General features: G+C 38.8%; 1 protein-coding gene across 2 annotated transcripts in view; it reads left to right on the top strand.

Annotated features, from left to right (window-relative positions):
* The window catches only part of tafa1 (TAFA chemokine like family member 1), a 343101-nt gene extending 331715 nt beyond the window's left edge, over positions 1 to 11386 (top strand). Inside the window, exons 5-7 of one of the 2 annotated variants that reach the window (XM_018089386.2) lie at positions 2737 to 2861; positions 5660 to 5723; positions 10391 to 11386. In XM_018089386.2, the coding sequence (XP_017944875.1) occupies positions 2737 to 2861; positions 5660 to 5677 (143 nt within the window). In that variant the 3' untranslated portion in view covers positions 5678 to 5723; positions 10391 to 11386. The remainder of the gene's footprint in view (positions 1 to 2736; positions 2862 to 5659; positions 5724 to 10390) is intronic. The other variant, XM_012961982.3, reaches the window with a different exon arrangement.
* Positions 11387 to 14149: the final 2763 nt, after the last annotated feature.

Genomic DNA, 14149 nt, shown 5'->3' with positions numbered 1-14149 from the left:
AGGGATAGGGATATTAGGGCTTTCTGTGTTGGGTGGGGCTCTTTAACAGATTTTAGTTTCCCTTTAAAGTGTATTTAGGGTATTTATTTTTAAATTCTTAGCAGTGCAGTTCTCCAGTTTGGCATTTAAACCGGTATCTGGTTGTTGGGAAATAGATAATGAACTGGCAAATGTGTGAATAGAATAAAAAATGTAGAATCAGAATTTATTTCCTTTAGCTCATTGCTGACCCCGGCATTTAAAACCGGAACAGAAAGTATAATAATGCAACATATCATCAATATATGTATATTGTTACAATGAATTATTAATCTTTAATCATTCGCTTTAGTTTCTGTCTCAGTAGAGATTGCCATACAATTACCTGCTAGAGATACACAGACATTACAGACTCCAAGTTTGAGAATAAAGGGCAAGGTATCCATGAACCTCAGGCACCACCGCTAGTTGTCATTATGTAAGGGTGGCCCTACACTGGCTGATACTCTTTAGTATGAGACTAAATGGCCTCCAACAGGCTGAATTGATGAATAACATATCAATGGCCATAAAGGAATGTTCCCCTGTCTATTGTTCTGGTAGTCTGGGCTGACAGCCTAAAAAACTGGAGCTCCAGGAAGTGGAAGCCAGGCCAATAAGTACTGGTGCCCAAGCCAAGTACCTCCTGACCAAAGCTTAGTAGAACAGTACCCCCTCCTTATAGCTACCCAGACCCCCATCCTCTAAACCACATTCTCCCATGCTCACTCACCACCACGCTGCACCCACTCACCCTTTCAAGACCTTAGTATAAGTCAGGGTGGCAGGAGTGAAGTGAATTATGCAGTCAATTCTTTCATTTTTTTGGGGGGGATAGTGTTCCCCTCCTTTGCCTCCCTAGACAGCTGCCTCTTCTCCATACCCCTAGTTCTGGCCCTGACTGGCCAACATGGTGAACTGGCAGACTAAACTTTCAACAGGTCCAATCAATGAACCAACCCGTATCCAGAATACAAAGACATTGGCTTAGATCAGGGGTCCCCAAACTTCTGACCCAACAGGCCTTATCAAGGGCCCCTCAAACTGTTGGGGGGCTAGACCGCCATCAACAGCACCCCTCCCCCCGCCGGCGGTGGCAAAATGTGGCCCAAACTGATCGCATTGCTTGGCTCAATTGCCCAGTCGCCTACAGTGGGAATGTTGGTATTCTTCCAGTACTTGGGAATCACCATTCCAGCATCTGCCGGGGAAAAGGCAATAAATCCATTTTTTTTATGTTATTTGTGAGCCTGGGAATGGTATGGATAAGAATTCCATTATAGGATTATGAGGTAGATCTAGACAAATCACTTTAGAAATAGTTTGAAATACCAAAGCCAATGGGCTAATTGGGAGCGTTCCCACCATATGGGTTTATGTCTTCTGTGGAGCTTACAGTGGCGGTTACCTAAGGTGGTGGGAAGCATGTTATGTCGTACGGAAAGGCATTTGTGTCAACATTTAATACATTGCAATTGGCCTATAGCTGGCACAATTGGTAAGTTCAATATCACTGTTGAAAATGAAGAGTTTGAAATGTGGACTATCTTCTAAGATGGAACTGAGGGCTTGTAGTATCGCCAGGGAAAGAGATTCCCCAAGTGTTTTATAGAATACTGAATATCCGTATGAGCCTTGGCAAAGTCATAGAAATAGCCTGTCAGGGTTCCTCAGAAAATAAGGGTTGGTTTAGTGCATCTTTAATTCTTGAGTTTTTTGAGAAGAAGGTAGTTTCTTTGACATAAACCATTTATTCATAGTAGAGATAAGGTTCCACAAAGTTCCAGAGATGGCAGTGAGTTTACTTGTAAATTGTATAGTTTAGTATAATATGACTTGAAAGGATCTGCGATTGTGCCGGTGAGGTATCCCCTTTGGTGTTGTAATGTTCCACGTCTCTTACGCATGGACCTCACTTTTGCAGTGTTTTTTTGTACGTCTTTAAGGCAAATTAGACCACATTTGTTAAGGTGCAACATCCACTGATCTAAGGGAAGATTTGGTGTTACAATATGTAGGTTATAGGGTTATGGCCTGAACTGATTTGGGTGCCAATCTGTCAGTGGATTTTATTACTAGAGATGTAGCGAACTGTTCGCCGGCGAACTAATTGGTGCGAACATGGGGTGTTCGGAAGTTTGCGAACTTTCCGCGTATGTTCGCAATTTGGGTTCGCCGCGTTTTTTTTCCGCTGCGTTTTTTTCTCAGCCTAAAAACGCCACACAACCACACATGGCGTTTTTCAGCCTAGTACTGGTGTAAGCAAATCCCATTTCCATGGAGCTAATAGTGCGAAATAGCAAAAAACGCCGCGTATTGCCGCTAGGTCTGCCCGTTTTTATGCAACGCTGTGTCAACAAAGTATTTTTCAGAGACATTTTTGCCCTTGATCCCCCTCCTGCATGCCACTGTCCAGGTCGTGGCACCCTTTAAACAACTTTAAAATCAGTTTCCTGGCGAGAAATGGCTTTTCTAGGTTTTAAAGTTCGCCTTCCCATTGAAGTCTATGGGGTTCGCAAAGTTTTGGCGTAAGTTCGCGAACTTTTTTTTTGAGGTTCGCTACATCCCTATTTATTACATTCTATCAACTTCTTCTAGTATTGTTATATGTTGAAACAAAGAAGAGACCATGAAGCCCTTGTGTGTTGAAAAGTAATAATCCCATCTCTATGTTCCCCTTTACACATCCTTATGCTCTTCTATATTCTTCTCTTTCAGCTTCCATAGTTATTGGAAAATGGTGGTGTGAGATGGAACCTTGTTTAGAAGGGGAAGAATGTAAGACCCTTCCCGACAACTCGGGCTGGATGTGTGCCACCGGCAATAAGATCAAGACCACAAGAGTAAGTAGAAACTGGTCGCACCGAGAAGGCTCATTGCCTACAGGCTGGGGCGAGATGAGGGCATTCATTCTTTGGCAAAATTAGCAAAATTCCATGCTTTTCTAGCATGATGAAATATGTATAACATTGGTTTAATGAAATACTCTATATATGGGTTTCTTTACACCTTAGAAATGTGTGATGTTCAGGTAATTAGATTAGAATATTTTTGAAAATATAAAGAATTTCTAGCCCTATCTTCATTTCAGTACATCCCTATTATACACACTATATTAATAGTACATATACCCTGACCAGTAACATATATTTTTTTTGTTAGTCATCGGACAGAATTATTAGGAAAAAAATGCTTGGGTGTTTCCATAGTATTAAATAACAGGGTTGCACCAAATCCATCATTTTTCGATTCAGCTTTGGATTCAAATTTCGAAAAAGAAAAAAAAAAAACATTAAAATTGTATCACTTGTGAAAAGTAGTGATGAGCGAATTTTTTTCGCCAAAATTGTTTTGTGAAACTTCAGTGAAAATTCACAGTTGAAAAATTTGCCTTGCAACAAATTGGGCGCGGTCACGGCAAAAAAGAAGCAGGCAACAAAAAAGGCGCGTGACAAACGCGTTTTGTGGATTTTTCACAGTTTTGTGAATTTTCTGGTTGTTTCGCAAATTTTTCGGCAAAGCAAAATGGGACAGATTCGCTCATCACTAGTGAAACGGAACATTGTTGGTAAAAGTTGCTGAGAAAAAAAATAAAATGCCCATCAACCTAAATTGAGTTATGTTACCAGAAAAAAACTTGATTGCAAATGAAAATCGCATCATTCAATACAATCTTTTATTAAAGATCTTCCCAGGTTTTTTAAGATACTTTTTGATTGATAAAAGAAAAGGTAAAGTAAAAAAAAAATAGTCAATGTCGAAGAGTCAATTTTGCCAAAGAGGCAGTGATCCAAAACACCACAGAGGAACTTCAGACCACTGACTTATTTGTCAGTGATGAGCGAATCTGTCAGTTTCGATTCGCCGCAAAATTTGTGAATCTTTTCGAAGATTTGTGAAACGGCAAAAAATCAGCGAAATTGAGAAAATGCCACGCGTCAAGAAAAATTGAAAGGATCCACCAATGGAGAAACATGGAAATTAGCCGTGAATCCGTGCCTGGCAAATTATTTCACCCATCACTCCTGGTCACACATAACACTCTACTTGGGTTAGTTTTGTGAATGTGTTCAGCTAAAGCTTGAACCAACCCTTGTGATTATTCTTCTAAATGTCCATCCATGTATGTCTGCACTAAAATATTGCCTTACTCCCTAAGCAACCCAGACCCACTGCAACAGGACATCCCACCTTAGGGGTTTAGTTGACTTTTGAGCAGGATAAGGTTCCACAAAGTTCCACAATTCCCAGTCAATCTTATTCAACCTAAAATGGAGCTTTGTTCCACCACACTTTCTCTATATACTTAATATAGAGAATCTATCTCTCTACATCAGTGCTGTCCAACTTCTGCGGTGCCGAGGGCCGGAATTTCTCTCGCACACATGGTGGAGGGCCGCTAATGGAAGCCAGTTTTGGCCACTCCCCCATTTAAACCACACCCACTTCAACCACACCCATTTTATCACAATGGTCGCTGCAGGGATATCAACCATCATTCATATGTTAAAGAATGATATTATGTCATATTAAGACACACTCTTAAATCGATATGCCGCCTCCTCCTCCCCTGTGGATAGCACAGCAACCCCCAGCATATAATTACACACCTTAGGGACCATTTAATGGCTATTTCCAACTGCTAACAAACTCCCACAACAAACCCCTGCCAGGTTCACCTCCCACAGGCAGCATAGGCCAGGCAGTACATACAATGTCTGAGGTGTGAAGAGGTGAACAATGGGAGTGATTACAGCCTGAGCCTGAGGTGTGAACACTGCAGGGGGTGAACAATGCAGAGATTAAAAGGTGTGAACAACACAGGGGATTAAATTACAGTAGGATAACAGCCTGAATCTGAGGTGATAACTATGCATGGGGCCAGTTAAGGTTAGATTCGGCCAAGATTCAGCCTTTTTCGGCAGGATTTGGCTCCTGGCTGAACCAAATGCAAATCCTAAAAATCGCTCAATTTTTTGAAAATTTTTCCCAGATGTAACCCTTTTGGTATCCAAAAAAGTCGATTCGGTGCATCCCTAGTTGCAGTTGCGGATTACATGGTTGAGCAGCTTATTACATCTTCAGTAGTGATGGGCGAAATAATTCGGCATGTTTTGCCTTTGGCGGTGTAAAAATAAAAGAAAAAAGTAAAAAAAAAAAAAAAAACATTTTCGCCATTTCGTAGATTTTTCGCCATTTTCAAAGATTCACAAATTTTCTGGCGAAACGGGACAGATTCATTCAGCACCAATCTTCAAACCACCCCCAATCTGAGCATGATGTCTGCAGACAGAAAAGGAGATTATGAAATGGGTAAACAGGGAAGCTGGGGGTGGAAGGGGCAAGTTATAAATGAAAAAAAGCATAGGAAATGTTTGGAAACCGATACTGACCCATTTTAGTAAATAATATATATATGTATATAATATAATGTTAGCTATTGTTTTACTTTGATGTTACCGTTCTATATGTATGCCGCTTACGGCCCTTCAAAAGGCGTTAAACTTCAAATCCCGCCATGGTTCCATGGGAAAGATTTGAAGTTGAACATCTAGGGGCCACGGGCTGGAAATGATCTTGATAAAATGCAGAATGTCTCATATTTCGGGGGTTGGGAGTTTTACGTTTTTGTTTTTTCAAGTTTCAGGGTCACTTATGACCAACTTGATGCAAGGCAGGATGGCATCTGAGAGGCCCTGAACCTTGTAGGTATAGTGATCGGTATAAAGATTTGACATCATTTACAAAAATAAAATGTGACTGTTTGATCTGTTTTGCAATCACCAATATGAACAGAAATATTCCATTGAGATATATAATGCTACTCAATGGGGCACTTTTACTAATCCACGAACGTCCGAAACCGTCCGAATGCGTTTTTTTTAATGATCGGTAATTTTTGCGTTTTTTTTTTCCGTCGCCGTCGCGATGTTTTTGTATTTTGCACAATTTTTTCGTTGCCGTTACGACTTTATCGAATATTTTCCACGACTTTTTCATCGCCGGCGCGAAAAATTCGGTTTGGTTTTTCCGCCGTTTACAATTGCTCAATACCAAAAAATCGCAACGGCGACGAAAAAGTTGTGCAAAATACGAAACAATCATGACGGCGATAAAAAAATCGATACACTTTCGTTTCCAATCCAATTTTTTCCCATTCGGGATTCGGATTGGAGGATTAGTAAATGTGCCCCAATGTGTTATTATTTGTTATTCTTTGTATGAAAATAAGTAGTGTTACTGTTTTTGTGTATATTTTCTGTGCGTTGGTATTTATGTTTAAATAGATGGAGCGAAGCCTGGAAGCTGCAGGCAGAGATTTCCCCTGTTTGATCGAACCTGCAATGTTTAGGATATATGTATATTTGAATGGTGTGTCTGTGCTTCTGTCTGGACTAAAATGTTGCCTTACTCCCTAAGCAGCCCAGACCCACTGCAATGGGGTTTAGTTGACTTTTGGTTCCACAAAGTGCCACAATTCCCAGTCAACGTTATTCAACCCAAAATGTAGCTGTCTGTTCCACCACACTTTGTAATTATCTCAGTGCATGTACAGTGTGGCTGCTACCAATGATGTCCCCAGTGCTAAATTGGGCACATATGGGGGCAGAGTTACTAAAACTCCATCATTTCTCATTTAAAAGTTGTGACTTTTTTGAATTGTCCCCGCTAAAATCCTGACTTTCTCAAATTGTCTCTGCAACAATTTGAAAAAAGTTGAGTTTTTGGGCAAAATCCAGCAATATCTCTAATGTTTCGAGACAAAAGAAAAAACTTCAAGGAAAGGACTGATTTCTACATGAACTCGGCAAGTTTAACCTGGCAAATTGTCAAATTCGTATTTTTAGCCGTTTAGACGCATAGTAAATCTAAGAAAAGTTGCAGCTGACTTCTTGGGCTAACAATTTGATTCAAGTTTAATAAAAACAAAATGAATGGTTAGTAAATGAGCCCCATGGTGGCCCTGGAAAACTATACAGCAACCCTAAAAAGCACTATAAGCATGTAGCCGAATTTCTAATGTTCAGACTTCATTTAAGATGGCCGCTGGTGATGAGCGAATCTGTCCAGTTTCGTTTTGCCGAAAAATTTGTGAAACGGCAAGAAAATTAGCAAAACAGTGAAAAATCTGGGGAACATATATGTTGCGCGACTTTTTTCTCACCCGTGTCTGTTATTTTTTTGTCACCCGCGTCTTTTTTTTGTCGCACGTGTCTTTTTTAGCCGCAACTGTGCCTGCTTTGCCACAACCACGTCCATTTTGCCACAACCTCACCCAATTTAACACGACCATGCCCATTTTGATGCGACGACCACTCCCATTTTTACACAACCTTTTTTTGACTTTTTTTGATGCTTAACGAGTTTTTCCACAACTAATTTTTGCTGAAATTTCACGAAATTCGGAAATTCACTGCAAATTCTTGCCTGCCGAAAAAATTCGCTCATCACTACTGGCCACATAAATAGTCAACTGAATTGGTCACCTTTTTTTGCCTATGAATAAGTGCACTAATGCACGAAACGCGTCAGGCACCTGTTTTTAATGTGAAGAAATAAAGATCAAGTTTTAGCAGACCCTGGCAGTCTGGAGTGCTTTACGCCTTACTTCTTGTTTGATGAATTGGTCACCTACCTACATTAATTTTTAACAAATCAAATCAAAATCAAGTCGCAGTCATTGGTAAGTGGTCCTACTCAGAGGCCGATTTTTCAAATTTTGAACTTTGAAATTTTGAATCCAGACTCTCACTTTTTTGGACTGCCATGTTTTTTTTTATCCTCAGGCCCTAACATATTTACGGAAAAAACCCAAATAGAATCATCAAAATTGTGTTTTGTCCTGGAAAAGTACATTCTTTCATTTGTTTTCAATGAAGCTGAAAATTGTTTTAATAAAGCGGAAAAAAAACAAATATAGTTGTTTGAAATCTTCAGAGAGAAACAATAGAAATCCAGCTACTTTGAGTGTTTTTATGCAAACTTTTGTCGAATAAACCGCAACTATTCAAGTTTTAAAAAAATTATACTCAAGTATTAATCAATACTGTATTTTTTTACAACACATATTTTCTCGAATTCTGGAGAAATTCAATAGAATTTTAATACAGTTGCCCCTTTCTGTGTAATCATTTCACTTGAGGATGAAATGATGGCATTTGTGCCAACTGGAACAATGGAACCACTTCCATTTTGGCCTTGGTGGGTAAATCACAAGTCAGTCATAAATTATTGATTGAATAACATACTAATAAGTCTTTGTGGGTTCATCTTAATCCTTAGGTGATAATTTCACTCAGTAGGAAGTATGAGAAGAACCAAAGGAACTTGTAAATCAGGGATCCCCAACCTTTTATACCTGTGAGCCCCATTTAAATGGAAAAAGTGTTGGGGAGCAACACAAGCATGAAAATGGTTCCTGGTGGTGCCAATAAGAGCAATAATTGGCTACTTAATAGCCCCTATGGGGACTGGCAGCCTATAGAAGGCTCTGTTTGGCTTTACACCTGTTTTTTATACAACCAAAACTTGCCCCCAAGCCAGGAATTCAAAAATAAGCACTTGCTCTGAGGCCACTGGGAGCAACATCCAAGGGGTTGGGGAGCAACATGTTGCTTATGGCCACTGGTTGGGGATCACTGCTGTAAAGCATTGCAAGGACACATCTGTGTATATCATAAAGAATATAATTCTGTCAATCAATGAATTGTACTGTACTAAACATACTTGTTCATGCCTTTAATATATGTCACAATCATCTTTCATCTGAACCTTATTGATAAGTAGGGGCAGATTTATTGATATAAGGTTATAAGATTGATATAAATTGAGAACTGAAAATTAAGTTCAAGATCACATTTTTTCCTTCACTTTGAGAAACAAGGTCTTGAATTTTTAAAAATACGAGTTTGAAAATTCGACTTACAAACTTTGGCAACTAAAACCTGCCAAGCTTCTATAGAGTCAACGGGAGGTGTTTCATAATATATTGAGCAGTCAAATTTGAAAAAAATTGTAAAAATGAATGGAACTACATAGTTTTTGTCAGAATTAGTGATGAGAGAATCTGTCCCGTTTTGCTTCGCCGTAAAATTCATGAAAACAACAAGAAAATCTGTGAAACACATTTGTCGCACTACTTTTTTATCACCTGTGTTTTTTTGTCACCCACATCTTTTTTGATGAAAATGGGCCTATTTTGACATGACCTTGCCCATTTTGACATGACCACGGGCAATCGATGCCTATTTTGATGTTAACGCAATTTTTTTGACACACAGCAAATTTTCTTGGAAGTTTTGTGAAACAATTCGCCAATGGCGAGATGCGGAAATTCGCTACGAATCCATGCCTGCCGAAAAAATTCACTCATCACTAGAGATGTAGCGAACTGTTTGCCGGCGAACTAATTCGCGCGAACATCGGGTGTTCGGAATTTCGCGAACTTTTCACGTATGTTCGCAATTTGGGTTCGCCGCTGTTTTTTTTCCGCTGCGTTTTTTCTCTGCATTTTTTCTCGGCCTAAAAACTCTGCACAAGCCACACATGGCGTTTTTCAGCCTAGTACTGGTGTAAGCAAATCCCGTTTCCATGGTGCTAATAGTGCGAAATAGCAAAAAACGCCGCGTATTTCCGCTAGGTCTGCCAGCTGCCTTTGCGGTTTTACACAACGCTGTGTCAACAAAGTATTTTTCAGAGAAGTTTTTGCCCTTGATCCCCCTCCTGCATGTCACTGTCCAGGTCGTGGCACCCTTTAAACAACTTTAAAATCAGTTTTCTGGCCAGAAATGGCTTTTCTAGGTTTTAAAGTTCGCCTTCCCATTGAAGTCTATGGGGTTCGCAAAGTTCGCAAATATTCGCGCTATTTGGCGTAAGTTCGCGAACGCGTTCGAACTTTTTTTTGGAGGTTCGCTACATCCCTACTCATCACTAATTGGAATTAGTAATGGGTGAAATAATTTGGCAGGCATGGATTTGTGGTGAATTTCCGCTTTTCGCCATTGTCGCAAAACGGGCGTCAAAATTTACTGCAGAAAAATTAGCCGGGCATCAAAAAATTGTCGTCGGTGTAAAAAATAGCTGTGCGCATAAAAAAAGAAATCACCTGTTCACCAATTTTTTCGCAAATCTTTTCAATGATTCCTGAATTTTCCCGCGAAGCGAAACGGGACCGATTTGCTTATCACTAGTTGGAATCTAAATTTTTTAAATTAATATGGTAGCAGTCATGAAAACAAAACAAAAAATTGAATTTCAAAAAAACGAATTTGAAAATGAATAAATCTGCCTTAATCTAAGGATTATTTTTAGAAAATAAAAATTTCCCTTTTTTAGCTGCAGAATTTGAGTGTAAATTTTGTTTGTGTTTCAGATTCACCCGAGATCCTAATAATCTCCTGACACAGTGACGAGCAGAAGAGCAGGCCATATTAAATCTCACGGACTTTATTAAGGATTTACAAGCCAAATGGATATTTTACTTGCACTTTTGGATTTTCAGACAAAAACCATTTCAACAATGTGAAATAAAATGACTCACAGTCAGAACAGAAATTTACTTCGGACTTTGGCACGGATGGCAAAAACTTTGGAATGGGTTGGAGGCGGAGCTTAATCATGTATATATTTAATTACCCTTCCTCGTAAATCAGTGGAAGCCTCTTCTTTTTTTTTTTTTTTACCCATGGGAACGCTCCCATGTTTGTATCACTGCAACATAAAGCGAGATGAGGATCAAACTACCCAAGAACTTGGAGCTGAAGAACATGTGGAATCAAGATCTTCCTTTTATTCTTGATTAACGTGTAGATTCAACATATTCATTTTTTTCCCCTTTTGTTTTTTTATCCTGAGACTTTCTACTCATGTGTGATAATAGCATGCAGCCTATAACCATGTCCATGTTTTTATTATCCAACCAACAAACTCTTATGTTGATGGCTCTGCCATCGTCCAATGAAATAGAATTATGTCTGAGGAAGATACACAAGAAAGATAAGCATGGAAGACTAACCATAAGCGTTTCTATTGGACGGCTGAATGGCTTATGGTGGGTCTAGTTGCATTAGGGGTGTAAATAGAAATAATGATTGATGGTTTTTATCGGGGGCTGTAGGCAACAATCCTTATCTGACTCCACCATTTTTGCACTTGTTTATCCCCCAGAAGGAAAAAAATTCTCCCTTGACATCATTTGGTTTGTTGATTTTTTTTTTTTTTTAATGCCTAGTAATGCTTATATGGAGTTTGAAAATCCACGTTATTACATTTGAAAGGGTTTTTAATTTATTAATGGGCTAATTTAAGCTGCAATATTTCTCCTAATTCTGGATAATATCATTAAACGTGTATAAATTCTTATAATGAGCATTTTTTGGTTTTCTTTTTGTGTTTGGTTTCCAGTTACTATGGAACTGTATTAACATTGTTACTGGCTGTACGGGTATAGGATCCCATATCCAGAAACCTGTTATCCAGAAAGCTCCGAATTACGGAAAGGCCATCTCCTATAGACTCCATTTTAAACAAATGATTCTAATTTTTAGAAATGATTTTTCTTTTTCTCTGTAATAATAAAACAGTACCTTGTACTTGATCCCAACTAAGATATAATTACCCCTTATTGGGGGCAGAACAGCCCTATTGGGTTTATTTCATGGTTAAATGATTCCCTTTTCTCTGTAATAATAAAACAGTACCTGTACTTGATCCCAACTAAGATATAATTACCCCTTATTGGGGGCAGAACAGCCCTATTGGGTTTATTTCATGGTTAAATGATTCCCTTTTCTCTGTAATAATAAAACAGTACATGTACTTGATCCCAACTAAGATATAATTACCCCTTATTGGGGCAGAACAGCCCTATTGGGTTTATTTAATGGTTAAATGATTCCCTTTTCTCTGTAATAATAAAACAGTACCTGTACTTGATCCCAACTAAGATATAATTACCCCTTATTGGATGCAGAACAGTCCTATTGGGTTTATTTCATGGTTAAATGATTCCCTTTTCTCTGTAATAATAAAACAGTATCTGTACTTGATCCCAACTAAGATATAATTACCCCTTATTGGGGCAGAACAGCCCTATTGGGTTTATTTCATGGTTAAATGATTCCCTTTTCTCTGTAATAATAAAACAGTACCTGTACTTGATCCCAACTAAGATATAATTACCCCTTATTGGGGGCAGAACAGCCCTATTGGGTTTATTTCATGGTTAAATGATTCCCTTTTCTCTGTAATAATAAAACAGTACATGTACTTGATCCCAACTAAGATATAATTACCCCTTATTGGGGCAGAACAGCCCTATTGGGTTTATTTAATGGTTAAATGATTCCCTTTTCTCTGTAATAATAAAACAGTACCTGTACTTGATCCCAACTAAGATATAATTACCCCTTATTGGATGCAGAACAGTCCTATTGGGTTTATTTCATGGTTAAATGATTCCCTTTTCTCTGTAATAATAAAACAGTATCTGTACTTGATCCCAACTAAGATATAATTACCCCTTATTGGGGCAGAACAGCCCTATTGGGTTTATTTCATGGTTAAATGATTCCCTTTTCTCTGTAATAATAAAACAGTACCTGTACTTGATCCCAACTAAGATATAATTACCCCTTATTGGGGGCAGAACAGCCCTATTGGGTTTATTTAATGGTTAAATGATTCCCTTTTCTCTGTAATAATAAAACAGTACCTGTACTTGATCCCAACTAAGATATAATTACCCCTTATTGGATGCAAAACAATCTTATTGGATTTATTTAATGTTTAAATGATTTTTTAGTAAACAAATCACGGAGATCCAAAATATGGAAATATCCCTTACCTGGAAGACCCCAGGTCCTGATTCTGGATAACAAATCCCATACCTGTATAACAAAAAAAAAAAGAAAGTTTTAATAGAGAACAACAGGACGTTGTGGAAGTAATTCAGTTCCTCCATGGTTACCAGAAGTAAAGGGTCAAAAATTATTTCAGACTTGGGTTTCCAGTACATTAGGCCATTAGTCTCTCAGGCCTGGTGGGAGAGGGTTTCATATTATTTATCTTTGTTTACCTTTATTCCATATGAGCCTAGTGTGACTGGTTTGACTCCTGTGGACAACACTGTTAGACATGGAGTGTCAGAGAACAGTGGTGTTTGTTTGGCTGAAGACTTAGTCTTAGTGGTAATTGCGTGATTCCTGTTATTAAATCTTAGGGAATTCTATGTCATATGGCATTCATAAGCATGGTTTGGCACAAAAGAATGAATAAAGACTGGCACCCAAACCATGAGAAAAAATATTGCACCTACCTATACAGTACATGGACTCCTAGCAGTCCTATAACAGTCTTTTATAAATAGTTTGAAGACTATAGGTTGGAAGTTCCTGATATAAATATAATAACAGCAGTTACTATAGAACTTTATTTGCAGTTAAACATCAGTAAAACATTTAGTACAGCTAGTCACAGATGGTATTGGTCTCCAGTGCTCAAATGGAATATTAATGAATTTCAGAGAGGGTCCAAAGAAGGGCAAGTAAGCTGGGAATGGGTAAGGAAAGCCTTCATTATGAAGAAAGACTGACCAAGTTGGGGTTGTTTACACTGGAGAAAAGAAGGGGAATTATGATAACTATGTATTTCTATAAGGGGAACATATAAGTTTAAGCAGTAGTTCCTTCAAGCGGACACAAGGGTGAAGAAGAAAGGAGGTTCCATCTTAGTCGTACGAGCAGATACATTCGATGGCTTTTTATCCAGAGAGAAAATTCAGAGTCACTGAGATTACCACTTCGAATGGACCAGTGGCTGATCCATTCCCATCTTGTGGTCAAAAGGGGCATTTTTACTCATCTGAGGGAAACAAGAGAGGATTCAGATGGGGGTTTTTCACCTTCTACTGGATCAGCTAGTCAGTTAAGAGGAAAAGATTGAACTCGTAGGAAGTGTCTTGTAGTGCTCTCCCATCCTTTAGACTATAGGCACTGTGGATAAAGTGTGGCCTACAAGTTTGGGTTCAACACCACTTACATACTTCCATAGGGTGCTTCAATTCCTCGGCTGCTCCCAAGCCATTCCATGTATTTTACAAAGGGAAGAAGCACGCCAATTGGTGTGCTTCTTC

Source organism: Xenopus tropicalis, chromosome 4 (genome assembly GCF_000004195.4).
Source record: "Xenopus tropicalis strain Nigerian chromosome 4, UCB_Xtro_10.0, whole genome shotgun sequence".
NCBI lineage: Eukaryota > Metazoa > Chordata > Amphibia > Anura > Pipidae > Xenopus > Xenopus tropicalis.
Note: the sequence above shows the minus strand (reverse complement) of the source record. Positions and strands in the feature narration are given on the sequence as shown.